Source organism: Castor canadensis, chromosome 17 (assembly GCF_047511655.1).
Source record: "Castor canadensis chromosome 17, mCasCan1.hap1v2, whole genome shotgun sequence".
Classification (NCBI taxonomy): Eukaryota; Metazoa; Chordata; class Mammalia; order Rodentia; family Castoridae; genus Castor; species Castor canadensis.
Genome location: NC_133402.1, coordinates 49,590,717 through 49,603,863, shown reverse-complemented (window position 1 = coordinate 49,603,863; position 13,147 = coordinate 49,590,717). Strand labels below are relative to the sequence as shown.

At 57.0% G+C, this 13,147-nt stretch overlaps 1 protein-coding gene across 3 annotated transcripts in view; it reads right to left on the bottom strand.

Moving 5' to 3' along the window:
- The window catches only part of Bsn (bassoon presynaptic cytomatrix protein), an 86,872-nt gene that overhangs the window by 6,107 nt on the left and 67,618 nt on the right, over positions 1–13,147 (bottom strand). For all 3 annotated transcript variants that reach the window (XM_074059645.1, XM_074059644.1, XM_074059646.1), the window contains 4 exons: positions 6,284–12,928; positions 1,586–3,662; positions 464–1,278; positions 232–331 (listed from right to left, as the gene is read on the bottom strand). In XM_074059645.1, the coding sequence (XP_073915746.1) occupies positions 232–331; positions 464–1,278; positions 1,586–3,662; positions 6,284–12,928 (9,637 nt within the window). The remainder of the gene's footprint in view (positions 1–231; positions 332–463; positions 1,279–1,585; positions 3,663–6,283; positions 12,929–13,147) is intronic.

Below are 13,147 nucleotides of genomic sequence, written 5' to 3'. Positions count from 1 at the left end.
ACCTCCCAAGTTCTCTGCCTAGAGCTCCTTGAGTCCTCAGGCCCCAGTGCTGGTGACCCCATTGGCTCAATCTAACCCCAGGCTCAATTTCTGCTGGGAGGTCTGCAGCCCACTAAGCACCTTCTTAGGGATTAGTGAGAACATGCAGTAGTGAGAGTCAGGGTATAGGTGTAGAGAGAGAACAGTCTGGGTGTTGTGGGCATAGATGAGGGTGCAAAGGGGTAGACTTACCTGAAGGTCCAGGTCCTGGTGTTGGCTGGGCCTGAGGAGCCCTCCCCTGTTGGGGTGCTTTGGCTGTCCCTTTAAGGCCATTTGCCTGTTCTGCCCGTGGCTGGAACACAGAACCTATAGGTGAGATCCTGCACATCAACCCTGCCCACACCCTGCCTGGAACCAAGGAGGTATCCAAGCTTTAGTTGTAGCATCTGTCTTGGGTGGGACTGATGCACAAGAGCCCACTTACCGGTCCTGCTGGCTGGGGACCTGGGGCTGTCATGGGACCTGGCTGAGGCTTCCCTGCTGGCTGGCTGGCAGCAGGGACTGAACCCCGAGTACTTGGCTGGCTCTGCTGCTGAAGTCGAGCCTGTGATGGAGCCTGCTGAAGTTGCTGCCCAGAACTTTGCTGTTGCTGTTGCTGCTGCTGCTGCTGCTGCTGCTGTTGCGTCTGTGGCTGGCGTGATGCTGCCCCTGAGGGTATCTGCCTGGATGGTGGTAGCTGGGACTGCTGTTGTACTGGAGCTGCCTGCCGGCCTTGCAGCTGTGGCTGTGCCTGGGATTCTGGCTTTGGCTGAGATGCAGCAGGCCCAGAATGGGCCTGTCGGGAGCCCTTCTTGCTGTCAGAGGCATGATGGTATGCTGAAGGAGCACGAGATGGCTGTAAATATTCAGCAGAGCCAGGGTATCCAGGCTGACCCTTCTTTGACATGGCTGGGGCAGAGCTGGGCTGAGGGTGGGGCCGGGCCTCATGCCGACCCAGATCCCGAGCATGTGGTTTGGCAGCACGCCGTCCAGGTTCCTCACCAGCATGGCGACCTGAATGCCTCCCGTGGTCACTGTGGTGCCGGTGTTCCTTGGCTGAGGCATGGCGGCCTGAACCACCCTCATCATGAGGCCACAGACCCTCCTCAGGAGGTTCATCGTAGTCATGGTAGCTGTGCCTGGCAGGGCCTCGCTTCTGGGAGGAGGAGACTGTGTGGCCCCCATGGTGCCTGAACCGATCAGAGCGGGCATCCCGGGGCTTATCAAACCAGTCTGTCTCCTCCTGACCCAGGTGATATGCTTCAGAGACCAAAAACAGAATACCATCAACCCCTGGGCTGGCTGCAGGGGGGGCCTAGCTGAAGCCATGCAAGAAAACCAAAGAGTGGGCAACAAAGCCATAAGCAGGTCACTAGGTCCCCAGACCGCCCTCCCACACCAGGGACCAGGGCGCAGGTGGAACAGGCAAGGGCAATTTGCATCAGGACCCACTGATATGATGCCAAGCCAGCCCCTGCTGGGATATCATAGGGCCCAGGGCCCAACACGGGCAGGCAGGTCCCCCAGATGCTGAGCATCTGCAGAAATCACCCCCAGCCGCCATTACCTTCACTGTCAGAAACCACGCAGTGGGAATCATCCAAGATGTAGCCCTCCTCACGCTTATATGTGTGGGCCCGTGGTCCATCCTTGACATGCTCCTGGACATCAGGCATGGAGTGGCTGGAGCAGAACTGTGGGCAGGTATCCCCAGGAGGGATGGTGCCCCCAGAGGGGCGGGGCCTCCCCAAGGGGCTGACAGGGCTCTCCTCTTCAGAGGCCTGGCTCCGCATGGGGGGCCGTGCCCGGCTGTGGGCCATGCTCAGAGATGAAGGCTTGGGGCCTGTTTTTTGAAGTCGTTCTACAGCCTCCCGTTCCCATTCATACCCCTTGCCTCGGCCACTGAAATCATGGCTGGATAGCTTCTCCCCACTGTATGCAGATGCCACCCGGGACCGACTGCCCCCACCATACATGCGGTCATCCTCCTCTGCTGCATCCCGGCTGGATACCCCATAGTACCTCTGCTGCTCATACACATTCTTCTTGAGCCCATAGGTGATTTCATCTTGGAACTTCCTGCCCCGAGAAGCCACACTGCTGCTGACAGCAGGTGGAGGATAGGAGGCCAGGTCTGACTCTACATCCTTGGCCTCTTCAATAGGTGAGAACTTGGAGATCTTTTGCTCCATGCCCTGCTTCCGGTGCTTGCTGCGCTTTGAGGGGATGGCAGCTGGGGCCAGGCTCTTGGAGGGATGCTTGGGTCCCATGGGCCCTGGACCATACTTCTCTGTTCGAGCTCCATGTCTATAGTCACTGTCACCATAGTAGTGGGAGCTGGTTGGTCGCCCATTGCTCTCCGTGCTCCGGTGATGGCCAACCTTCCCACGGGGATCATATGAGTCCTCCTCAGATTCTTCCTCCCCTCTGCCATAGCAGCAGGGCAGTGTGGGCCCCTCAAGGACCCCTGGTTCTCCAGGTTCCTTCCCAGGACGCCCACTGCTGCCTGGCCCTAAAGGCTCCATCCGCTGGCTATCAGGGGCAGTGGGGGTGCTGTCCTTGGTCAGCTCACTGATGTCATCGATCATCACATAGTTTCTAGGAACGTTTTGCTCCAGATTGGTATAGTGGGAGTCAGAGGGGTAAGTGGGGGCTGGGCTCTGGCTTACAGTGCTACGGTCACTGGTCCGGGGAAGCTCAGGGGCCTTGCCCTGCTCATAGCTGCTGCTCACTACTGGGGCACTGTAGCTGCTTTCAGAAGGGGCTGAAGATATAGCCGCCATGGGGGTGGCAATCACCTCATAGTTGGTGGGTACTTTCTGCTCCAAGTCGGCTAGCGAGGTCTGACGTGGCTTTTGGTGAGGGGCACGGCTGTCAGCTGGAACTGGAAAAAGGGTGCTCTGTGTGGTTGGCATAGGTGTTTGGGCTGCATAGTGGCCTGTGGGGCGGAAAGCCTGCTGGTTTGGCAGGCTAGGCTCAGTTGGGTAACTGGTGCTGGGAGGAAAGGCAGGTACTGGATATGTACTGGGGCCAGGGTAGGTGGGTGCCTGGTGGGCTGGGAATCCATTCTGAGTTGGCCCACTACTGCCTGTAGTGTACTGTGGGGCCGGAGGTGTGAACCGGGGTTGCTGGAAGGCAGTGGGTGCAGAGGGGGTGACAGGTGCAGCAGCAGTGGCAGCAAAGTCCATATACTGGCCAGCAGGGGTTGTACAGCCCTGGAGCCGCAGCTGGTTGAGCTCACTGTCCGACAAGTAGTCACGATGTTCACCAAGGCCACGTAAGGGTGGGTAGTCACGGCCACCCCGGTCTTTAGCCAAAGACTCTTTGCGCTGGGTGATGCCCAGTTCTAGGTACTTGAGCTTGGCATCAATCTCCTTTTCCTCCTCATCCAGCTCTGCCTGCTTCTTGCGCAGCTTGGTGGACTCATGTTCCACCAGCCGCAGGTCCCGGTCCAGCTCCCGGAGCAGGCTGGCTTTTGTAGCAGGGATGGTGGTGGGCCCCGCCAGCCCTCGCTGCAGCAGACTTGCTGCATACAGTTGTGGGGGGGCCTGGCCAGCCAGGGGAAGGTGAGCCTCCTCTGGAGGGGGGCTGGGCAGTGTCCGCTTCACCTTGCGGGCCAGGCCGTTGGGTGGCAGCGCCGACACCTGAGACAGAGGGAAGGGTGGGCAGCACTGAGACCCAAGGTGTGGGTGACTTGGTGGGGCATGGGGTTGAAGGACCCAGGCCTGGGCTAGAGCAGGAGCTGGGCTTTGCACCGTTGGTGACCTGATTTACCAAGAAGCCTCAGGCCTACCCTGCCCACCCACTGGCCTTGGTTTATTTGCCATGGAGGGAAGGTCTGTGATCATTTTATAGTCCTTGTCCTTCCTAGAGCTCTGAGCAGCAGGTGGGTGGAGAGGGACAGATTGCCTTCTGTACTTCGAGAATGCCTGCACATCTCCAGTGGGCTTGCCTCCCACTGAGGTGATGAAAAGACAGGTTTGGCTCTGAGTGTGAGACTGTGCAGCTGGCAGTAGAGGATATGGACAAAAGGAGTGTAGTGGAAGGTCCTGGGCCCACCAGACCTATTCTTGTAGGACAGGATTGTGGGAAGGGGCACATAATAGCTGCATGTCAATTGGTATAGACTCAAGAGTCTTTTTCTACTTCCTGCCCCTCTTCTCTAAAGTAGCATGCTAGTCAGCTGCCTGCCCACCTTCCTCCTCTAGTTTCCCTGCACTACCCTCTGCTAAGCCCTCTGATCTATGCTCTTGGCCCAACCCCCAGCTCCCTCCACACCCCTCCATCAAGTCTGCTGTTCTCTGGGACCACCAGCAAACCTCTCTGGCCTCTCCAGCCTTCTCTCCAGAAGCACGGCTTCCTGCTTAAGGTTCCCTGGCAGTGTCCTCCATGGCACCTGCCCTAGATGCATTACCTGAAAGCCCACATTGATGAACCATTTACCCTGGGTCTTCCCTTTACCTCTAGCTCCTAGCCTTCCTAAATGCTCCACACTTTTGGGTTTCAAAGACCAGCCACGTTCCCAAAATATACTGGGACTGACATTAGGATTCTTACTTTTTACCTTACCAAGTAACTACACAAAAACCTCCCACCAGTGAGGTGCCGGAGGCTCATATCTGTAATCCTAGCTACTTGGAAGGAGATAAAGGAGGATCACGGTTCTAGTCCAGCCCAGGCAAATAGTTCATGAGAGCCCATCTTCAAAAATAACCAGAGCAAAGTGGGCTAGAGGTGTGATGAGCATGAAGCCGAGTTTAAACCCCAGTCCCACCAAAAAATAAACAAAAACAAAAACAAATCCCTCCCATTACCAGGTGCCTGTTGCTTATACCTGTAATCCTGGCTACTCAGAAGGGAGACATCAGGAGGATCATGGTTTGAAGCCAGCCTCGGAAAATAGTTTGTATGATCCTATATCTTGAAAACACCCTTCACAAAAAAGGGTTGGTGGAGTGGTTCAAGGTATAGGCCCTGAGTTCAAACCCCAGTACCACACATACACACAAAAACCCCTCCCATCTGCTTTTACCATATGTCATAAAGAAAATGATGGCATGCCCCCAAATCTCACAACAAAAGTAGGCCTTTTATGGAATATATTTAGCTTTTTGAACTCCTCACTCTGTCTTATCTATCTTGTCTTATTTTGGTCACACCCATGAGTACCCATCACAGCCTCTGGAACCTGTACACCTGAAGACAGAGACACCAGCCTCCCTGACCTGCCCTCCCTGCACACCCAGACCTCCTGATCACATCCATATCCCTACCTGCACATACCAGGGCCTGTACGTACCAGGGTTCTTAACTACTCACCTCCACAACCATCACTTCCACAACCCCACCCTGAGGCTCCATTTTTCTCTTCTCTGTATCATCCACAGAAAATGGGAAAATATACTTCACAATGCCTCTGGCTCCTACCTCCTCTCCCCAGAGTCTCTTCCTTTAGCCCAGTTAGCCCACCTTGTGCCCTGGAAACTAAAATACCCATTTTGTCCTGTCTCACCTGCCTAGAATTTCCAGAGGCTTTCAGAGCCTTCCTGAAAAGCCCACCTCCTCAGCTTGGAACTCAAAGTCCTTGGCATTAGGTTCTCACAGCTCCATTCACTCCCTGCCACTACAGCTCATGATCAGTACATCACTGGCAAGTAAAACCACAGACATGGAGCTTCTGTCTAGGGTAGAAGAAAGGTATGTAAGCAGAGTTAATGAAGTGCACTTAGAGGCAGGGAATATGATGAGGCAGAGAGCACACTGTGCCTTCTGCAGTGGAACTCAAGAGCTAGGCCACGGGTTTTGGGCTTGCTCTGGGATAATGGAAGCCCAGATATGCCTGGGAAGTTAGGAGTAGCCCAGCCAGAACCATGTTACTAATTTCTCAGGAAATCATCCAAAAATAAGGATTGGAGTGAAAAGTGCCCAGACTGGAGATGAGGGCTAAAGAAGCCTGAAAAGAGAGGGGCAGGACTGGACTAGGTAGGAGTGGTAAAGGGACAGCGGGAGGAGAGAGGCTAAAGTTTCTAGTGGGGTGCCTGGATGGATGGCTGTGGGGACCCATGTGTGTCCATGTATGTTTGCCCTTGTCAGGCTGTGGGCTCTATCAGATGTGCATCAAGGAGGCCTATTACTGGACTCCTTCCCCTGGGCCTTTGGAGCAAGAAATGACTCCTTTTCCACCCCAGGAGAAACCCCTCCCTCTCGGGCCCCCAGGCTAGGCAGAGACCCCTGTCCCACCCTGGACCAGCCCCTGTGCCCATACCTGGCTACCCAGTCCCCCCTGGTGCTGGTAGAGGGAGAATCTCTCTTTGGCAGATTCCTCGGCGGTGGGGCTGAGGGGTTTAGGGTCAGACAAGGATCGCTGCAGGGTCTTCATGGGGCGAGGCAGTGTCTGCTGGCGGAAAGCGCTGTCAGCCGTGAAGTGCTTCTGGGGACTCACGTGAGCCTTGTTCAGCCTCTCACTGGAGGCAAAGGAGGTGTCCAGGAGCCGATGTGGGGACAGGGGTGAAACTGGTGAGTAGAGGACCTGGGGGGACTTGGGAGGCTGGCGGCTTACAAGCTGTGAGAGGGACTCTGGGGGCAGGTGGGCCTGGTACCCAATCTCCAAAGGATCTGGCTTCTTTTTTTCAAATCTGCCCAGGGATCCTGGGGTGATGATCTGGATGCCAGGCAGGTAGGGGCTGATGGCAGTTGGCCCTACAAGCTGTGGCCCAGCAACACCCTGGGCCTGCCCATCTGGCTCTGTCTGGCAGGCTAGGCTCTCCCCATGCCCAGTCTTCTCTGGCGCCGAGATGTACCTGATGATCTCTACCTTGGGGTCAGTGGCAGCCGTGATGTGAATGGCTGGAGAGACCCTGGGCAGCTGGTCAGGCTCTGTCTGCACAGAGCAATCACTGATGGTCTGAATGCCCACACTGCTCATGGCCCTTACTGTGGTGGAGGCAGTGGATGTTGAGGCAGTGGTATCGTGCTTGCTGTCAGAACCTGAGTCTGAGTGACGGGAAAGACGGGACCTGCGGCGGCGTACAGGTTGCTCCCACTCAACATTGTCCTCATCATCTGTCTGCACACTGCAGTCAGTACTCCGACGTGTCCGGCGTCTCCTGGTCAGAAGGTAGCGGCCTTCCCCATCCTCATCGTCTGTCTGCACGCTGCTGTCTGCAATCCTCCTGACCATGCAGGGCTCAGGCCCTGACTCTGTTTCACAGGCATCCCTCAAGCGTGGCATGGAGTGTCGCTTCTTGATGCCACTGCGGCCTGCTTCCCACTGCTCCTCAGTCTGCAGAGACATGTCTGAAGCAGAGCTGGGGAGCCCCCGGTGCACTACAGGCTCACGAGACTGCCCAGGCCCCTCAGTCCCTGCCACAGCAATGAAAGCTGTGTGAGTCAGGGGTGGCCAGTACTGGCCATTCTGGGCCAGCTCAGTAGCAGCTGAGGGAGGCCCTCGGCCAGCTGCCTCACAGGCTGCAGGGAAGGGTGCTTTTTGCCGCTGCTTCTGTTCTTCTAGCTGCTGCTGCAACTGCTGCTGCAGCTGCTGGATCTGCTCCAGCTGCAGACGCTGCTGTGCCAGCTGCTCCCGCTGCAGTGCAAACTGAGCCTGGCGTTCTTCTTGCTGCTGCTGCAGCACATGGTGCTTAATGGTTTGCAGCTCCTGCAACTCCCGCTGAACCAGCAACTGCTCTTCTTCACGGTGCCTCTGCAGCTCCACCCTCTCCCGCTCCAGCTCCTCCTGCAGCCGCAGTTGTCGCAGCTTCTCCAATTCTACTCGTTCCCGCTCCAGTTGTAGCAGCTGCTCCTGTTGCTTCCGCTGACGATCCTCCTGAGATGCTTCCTCCTTCTCGAGCCCAGTCCGGCTGAGGCTGCCACCCCCAGCTGCAGAATCTCCTGGTGGCTTCTGGCCAGTGGGTGGAGCAGGGGTAGGGGCAACTGCAGCCTCCTTGGTGGTAGCAGGGGCAGCTGTGGAAAGAGGTTCTTCCCGTGCAGCCCCTGCTGGCAGTTCTGGTTTTGGTGGGCCGCCTGTTGCTGGGGCCTTGGCGGCAGCAGGTTTTCCCAAGTAGACAGGTCCCTCAGCAGGTGGGACACTAGAAGCAATGGGGAATCTACTTGGTGCAGGATATCGGTATAGCCCTGTGGGCCCAAGAGGTACCCGAGGGGCAATCATGGGCACACGTGTCAGGCTAGTGAGTGGCACAGCTGTAACTCCACCAGATAAGTAAGGCCTATACATGCCACTGCGCACCATGGGCCTCAATACTGAGGCAGGTTGGGTGGTGATGGGCAGGGTTGCAGCAATTGGAGTGTTGATAGTCGAGTAGATCATGCCATCAGCTGCACGCACAGTGGCTGTGGATGGCAGCAGCTGTCTGACTGCTGTTCCCTGGCCTGCTGCAGGTACATACTGGGCTAGGCTTCCAGGGCTCGGGTGGCCCTCTGGGAAGGTGGGGTTGCCAAGGAGGCCAGGTCTTAGGGGAGCCAGACCCTGTGGAACACTGAGCCCAGACCCATGCTGCGGTTGGAACTGCACAAGGTCAGGGCCACTGCCACCACTGCCATGCCGCCCTCCATACTGGTCCATGGAGTTGAGGGCAGCACACATGCGGCTGATCTCTCGGGCAGTGGTGGCACTGTACTGGGCCAGGCTGGCCTCCTGAAAGCCAACTGTATCTCCCCGTGGGCCATACCTGTGATCTGAGTAGATGTTAGACACTGAGCTATAGCGCCGCATGGGAAGTGGGTGAGTCAAAAGATCTGTGGGATGACGCAGGTCTGTAAACGAGCCATATTGTAAGCCTTGCCCTAGATAACGTCCATCTGCAAAGCCCAGGCTGTAGGAGTGTTTTAGTGAGCTGAGGTCCATAGCTGAGTCTCGTCCAGGACCCTGGAACAGCTGCCCAATCCTGTGGGCGTGGTAGTTGAGGCCAGCCTCAGCCAAATTGGTGTCAGACATGGAAGAGTACAGTCTACCAGGTAGGCCCTGTGGATAGGGCCTCTGCTCTTCATGAGGCGCAGGCCCTACTAACCCCTGTGCACGGTAGGTAGAGGGCTCAGGGGGCTCAGAGTCCCGGGGACTATAGAAGGGGCCACTGCTTTGGCCAGGTGGGGCAGCATCTGCTACACTCTTTTCAGGTGCACTGGGGGTGGGGTGGAAGGTGCCAGTGCAGCTACTGCCAAAGGGAAACTTGTAGACCATGTCACAGCATGCCAGTTGGCTCTCAGGCCTCACCCCAGTGAGGTCCAGGGCACTCACTGGTTCCTCTGGGAGCAGTGTAGTCACAGTGCCTGCTGTGCCTTCTCCCATCTGCACCACCACTGTGTGTGGCTTCCTGGAACCTGGCAGAGCATGTGACCGCAGCTCTGCAGGCATGGCCCGGTGTAGTTCGGCACCAGGTTCTGGTACTGGTCCTGGCTTGAGGCTAACACTCTGGGTGGTGCCCATCTGAGTGATCAAAACATCCCTTCTGGCCAGGGGTGCTACCTGATTGGGCAGATTATACCTGGAAAACTTGGCTTCCCTGGGTCTTCCTCGGGACCCACCTCGGTATGGGGTAGTCTGCACGGCCTGTTCTACTTGCTTGACCTGGGCCAGGCACACAGGGCTACCTGAACCCTGGCCAAAGTCAAGCCGGCTCTGGAAGGGGTCTCCATAGACCACAGGTTGCTTTTGTTGAGCCATGAGCACAGACGAGGCCATGGTGATGCTCACGGTGGTGGCAGTACCCAAGAAGGCATGGGTTTGCTCTTGGGCATTAAGGTTGATAACCAAAGGTTGCACAGCAGTTGACTGCCGTCCTGGGATTGGATCCAGAGCAAGGCCATACTTCCTTGCTTCCACAGCAAGAGAGGTCAGATCCATACCCTGGTCAGTGAGGATGATAGGCGTGGGCTTGACAGCTGTGCGGAGGTCTACCACTGCACTGCCAGGGAGCCTGGGGCCTGGCTCAACTCTAGATGTTCCAGGGACAGAGGAGATCCGGCATAGGGAGATGTTTTCAGCAGGAAGAGTACCCCAGCCGTATAGTGCCAGGGGCCCATCTGCACCAGCACTGGGTGCTCGTGGGAAGCCAGGTGGCCCAGGTGGCTCTGGGGGCATCTGAGACACATTTGGAGGTGTTGTTTGGCTGTAGCTGTGAGTGGTGGCTTGGGTGTCTGTAGGTGAGCATAGTGGGGAGGTGGAGGCACTGGCATGTACCATCCTGGTCTGGCTGGAGGCATCTGATGCTAATGTAATGACCATAAAGGGAGCCTCCTGAGAAGACTGCTGCCACACAAGGCGAGGTGTGCTGGGTCGGTGTGGTGTTTGTGTGCCTTGGGCTACCATGGGAGTGGGGGTGGGGGCACCAGGACTCCGTGGCATGTCCAAGGCAGGGGTTGGGCTTGGCGTCTGTGTAGAGAACTCTGCTGTGGCCCTTGGACCCAGTTTACCTGGGGAGAATGTGGGGCTCTCTGAGGGGGAAGATGGGGAGAGAGGTGGGCTGGAGCCTACAAAGTAAGAATATCCCCGGGAAGGTTGGGAAGGGCCAGCCTCACTGTCAGTCCCACTCAGGGACTTCTCTCTAGTGGCCCGTCTGCCTGCAGAAGGCCCACCAGGAGCCTGGAGTATTTCCTCAGTTTGGGATCCATAGTTTGCGGTGGTTGGGCTCTGTCCATAGCTGTGGACTGTGGAAGATGGTGAAGGACTGCGCTCAGAGCAGGTTGGGGAGGTCAAAGTCATATACCCTCGTGGCAGGCTTGCTGGACAAGGAGCCCCAGATGTGGTGACTGGGGTCCCAGGGCCCTGGGAGAAGGACACGCCTACCTCCTTGGAAGCCAAGCTGGGGGAGGCAGGAGAGCTATGCAGCTTGAGGGGGTCCTGATGCTCTTTTGCAAAATGCTGAGTGACACAGACATCAGGAACTACTCGGCCCCCAATGCTGTCTAACGAGGTGGAAGTAGAGAAAGACACGGGGGCAGCTAGCTGGGTGGGACTGGTACCAGGGGTGAGTGGGCCACCATTTTGCTTCATTGGGTCCATGTATGCACTCTCGGCATTCAGAAACTGCTTCTCCTTTTTCTTGTCCTCGGTAAAGGCCAGGTCTCGTGAGGAGACCTGCCGCATGCGGGCTATGCTCTGTGATGTCTGAAGGATCTCCTCATACACGGTTACTCCCAGGCCAGCAGGTGTGCTCTCTGGGGCAGATTGAGCAACCCTGCCATAGTCATGGTCTGGGGTGTCTTGGTATTCAAAGGAGCCCTGGCCCTGGGGGCCTGTGGGCTGAGAGGAGGCACCATGGGGCCCTTGGGCCCCTGAGACCTGGCCCTGTTGCCGCTGGAGCAGCTCAGCTTTTCTCATCATCTCCTCATAGGCCTCCTCAGCGCTCTTGAGGGGCCGTCCAGAACTGGGAGTGGCAGAGCTGCCTGAGGGCATCTCAGTTGGAGAGTAGAGGGACATGAAGGTGGGCAGGTTGTATTCACTGCCTGACTTGTAGAGCCGGGTGGGACCTCCATCTAGAGCTTCAGCCTCTGAGTCAAGGGAGGGTGAGGGTGAGTACTCAGAGCAGGAGGAGCGGTGTAGCTCCTCCATCTCTGCTGCCTGCCTCAGCTCCTCTGTGGGTGATGCGTCCTCGATGGGTGATAAATTACTGGGTGGTGTCTTAGAGCGCTCACGCCGCCGCTGGGCCCGCAGCTCTTCCTTGTCACGCCGGGTCTTTCGGGCTGTGCTACGGATACGCTGCTGTTCCACCTCACGCATCTTCTCCTGCTCCCTCAGCAGCTCTTCTTCTTCTCGCATCTCTTCTTCCTCTGAGGAGTCCTCGATGGTGGGGAGCAAGGGTCCATGGGAGCGGTGCCGGGCCTTGCGCTGCTGTTTTGCTTCTTCTAGCCGTTGTCGGCGGCTTGGGCTACTGTCACTGTCCTCCTCTAGGGAAGACAGGGAGGTGGGTGAGGTGCCCGACGTGTAGCTGGGTGTGGAGGCAGGCAGTGTGGAGGAGTGCTCCCCACGGGAGCGGTCCTCAGGCGAGCCTGTTAGGCTCTCCATCTCCAGCTCAGGCTCCCGGTCCAGGCTGGTGTCGGGGCCTTGGCCTAGGTCTAGCTCATGGCTGTAGCTGCCTGTGCTGTTGAGCTCAATGGTCTTGAAGCGGCGGAGCCCACCCTGCAGGGCTCCACTGCCATCAGTGGCCTCTGCTGGGCCTCCCTCAGAGAGCAACTCCTCATAGCCCATGGTAGCATTGTGGGGCAAGCGCCTCTTGGGCAGTGCTACTGGTTCTTGGCTAGATTCAGGTCCAGGCCTTGTGCTGCCCTTCTGGGTGCCATGCTTGGCCAGGCCATGCCTGGAGATGGCAATATTGTCCTCCTCCAGGTTGTCTTCCTCAGCACTCATCTCTAGAATCTGCCTTCGCATGAACTCTTCATCAGTAATTTCTGCTGCCCGGATTGGGATCTGGGGTGGAAGAGGGGACAGGCCACCTTCACTGCTGTCTTCCACATAGTCATGCCTCAGCTGGCTGCCAAAGTCATCTGAGGACTCAGCTGCGTCCTGCTGTTCCTTCTGGTGCCTCCACTCTAGAGACTCTTCCTCTTCTTCCAATATGTCTCCCAGTTCCTCATCAGAATCAAAGGCCTCAGGCATGATGGACAAGGAGTGGGGCCGCCGCTTTTGCTCCTCACCATGTGGCTTGCTCCTCTCACCACTGGGAGCCACAGCCTGTGTCTCCAGCAAAGGCTGCATGCTGCTCCCCACCTTGTGGAGTTCTGAGGGGCTAGGAGGGCGTGGCCCCGTCACTCCTGCATTATCAAGCTGCTCCACCTCCTGCTGCACAACACCTGTAATCTCACTCTGGGAGCTAGAGACCCCGTCGGAGGAATAACCTGTGTCGCTGAGACTCTGTGGACTCCGAGACAGGTCCTGAGAGTAAGGCTTGCCAACTGGTTCCTGCAGCAGGGTGAGAAGCAGATGCTGACTCCCAGCCTTCCCTGTCAATCCCAGGGCCCTGGGGAAGGGTACCTCCACCTACCAAGGGTTTAAAGTCTACAATCTACCCCAGTTCTCTGACCTTGAAAAACTTAAAGGTTCTATGGCAAGCCCCAAGCAGCTCTAGATCTTTATAGAAAAACTATAGAGAAATTAGATCAGAAAATGTCAAAACCAAAG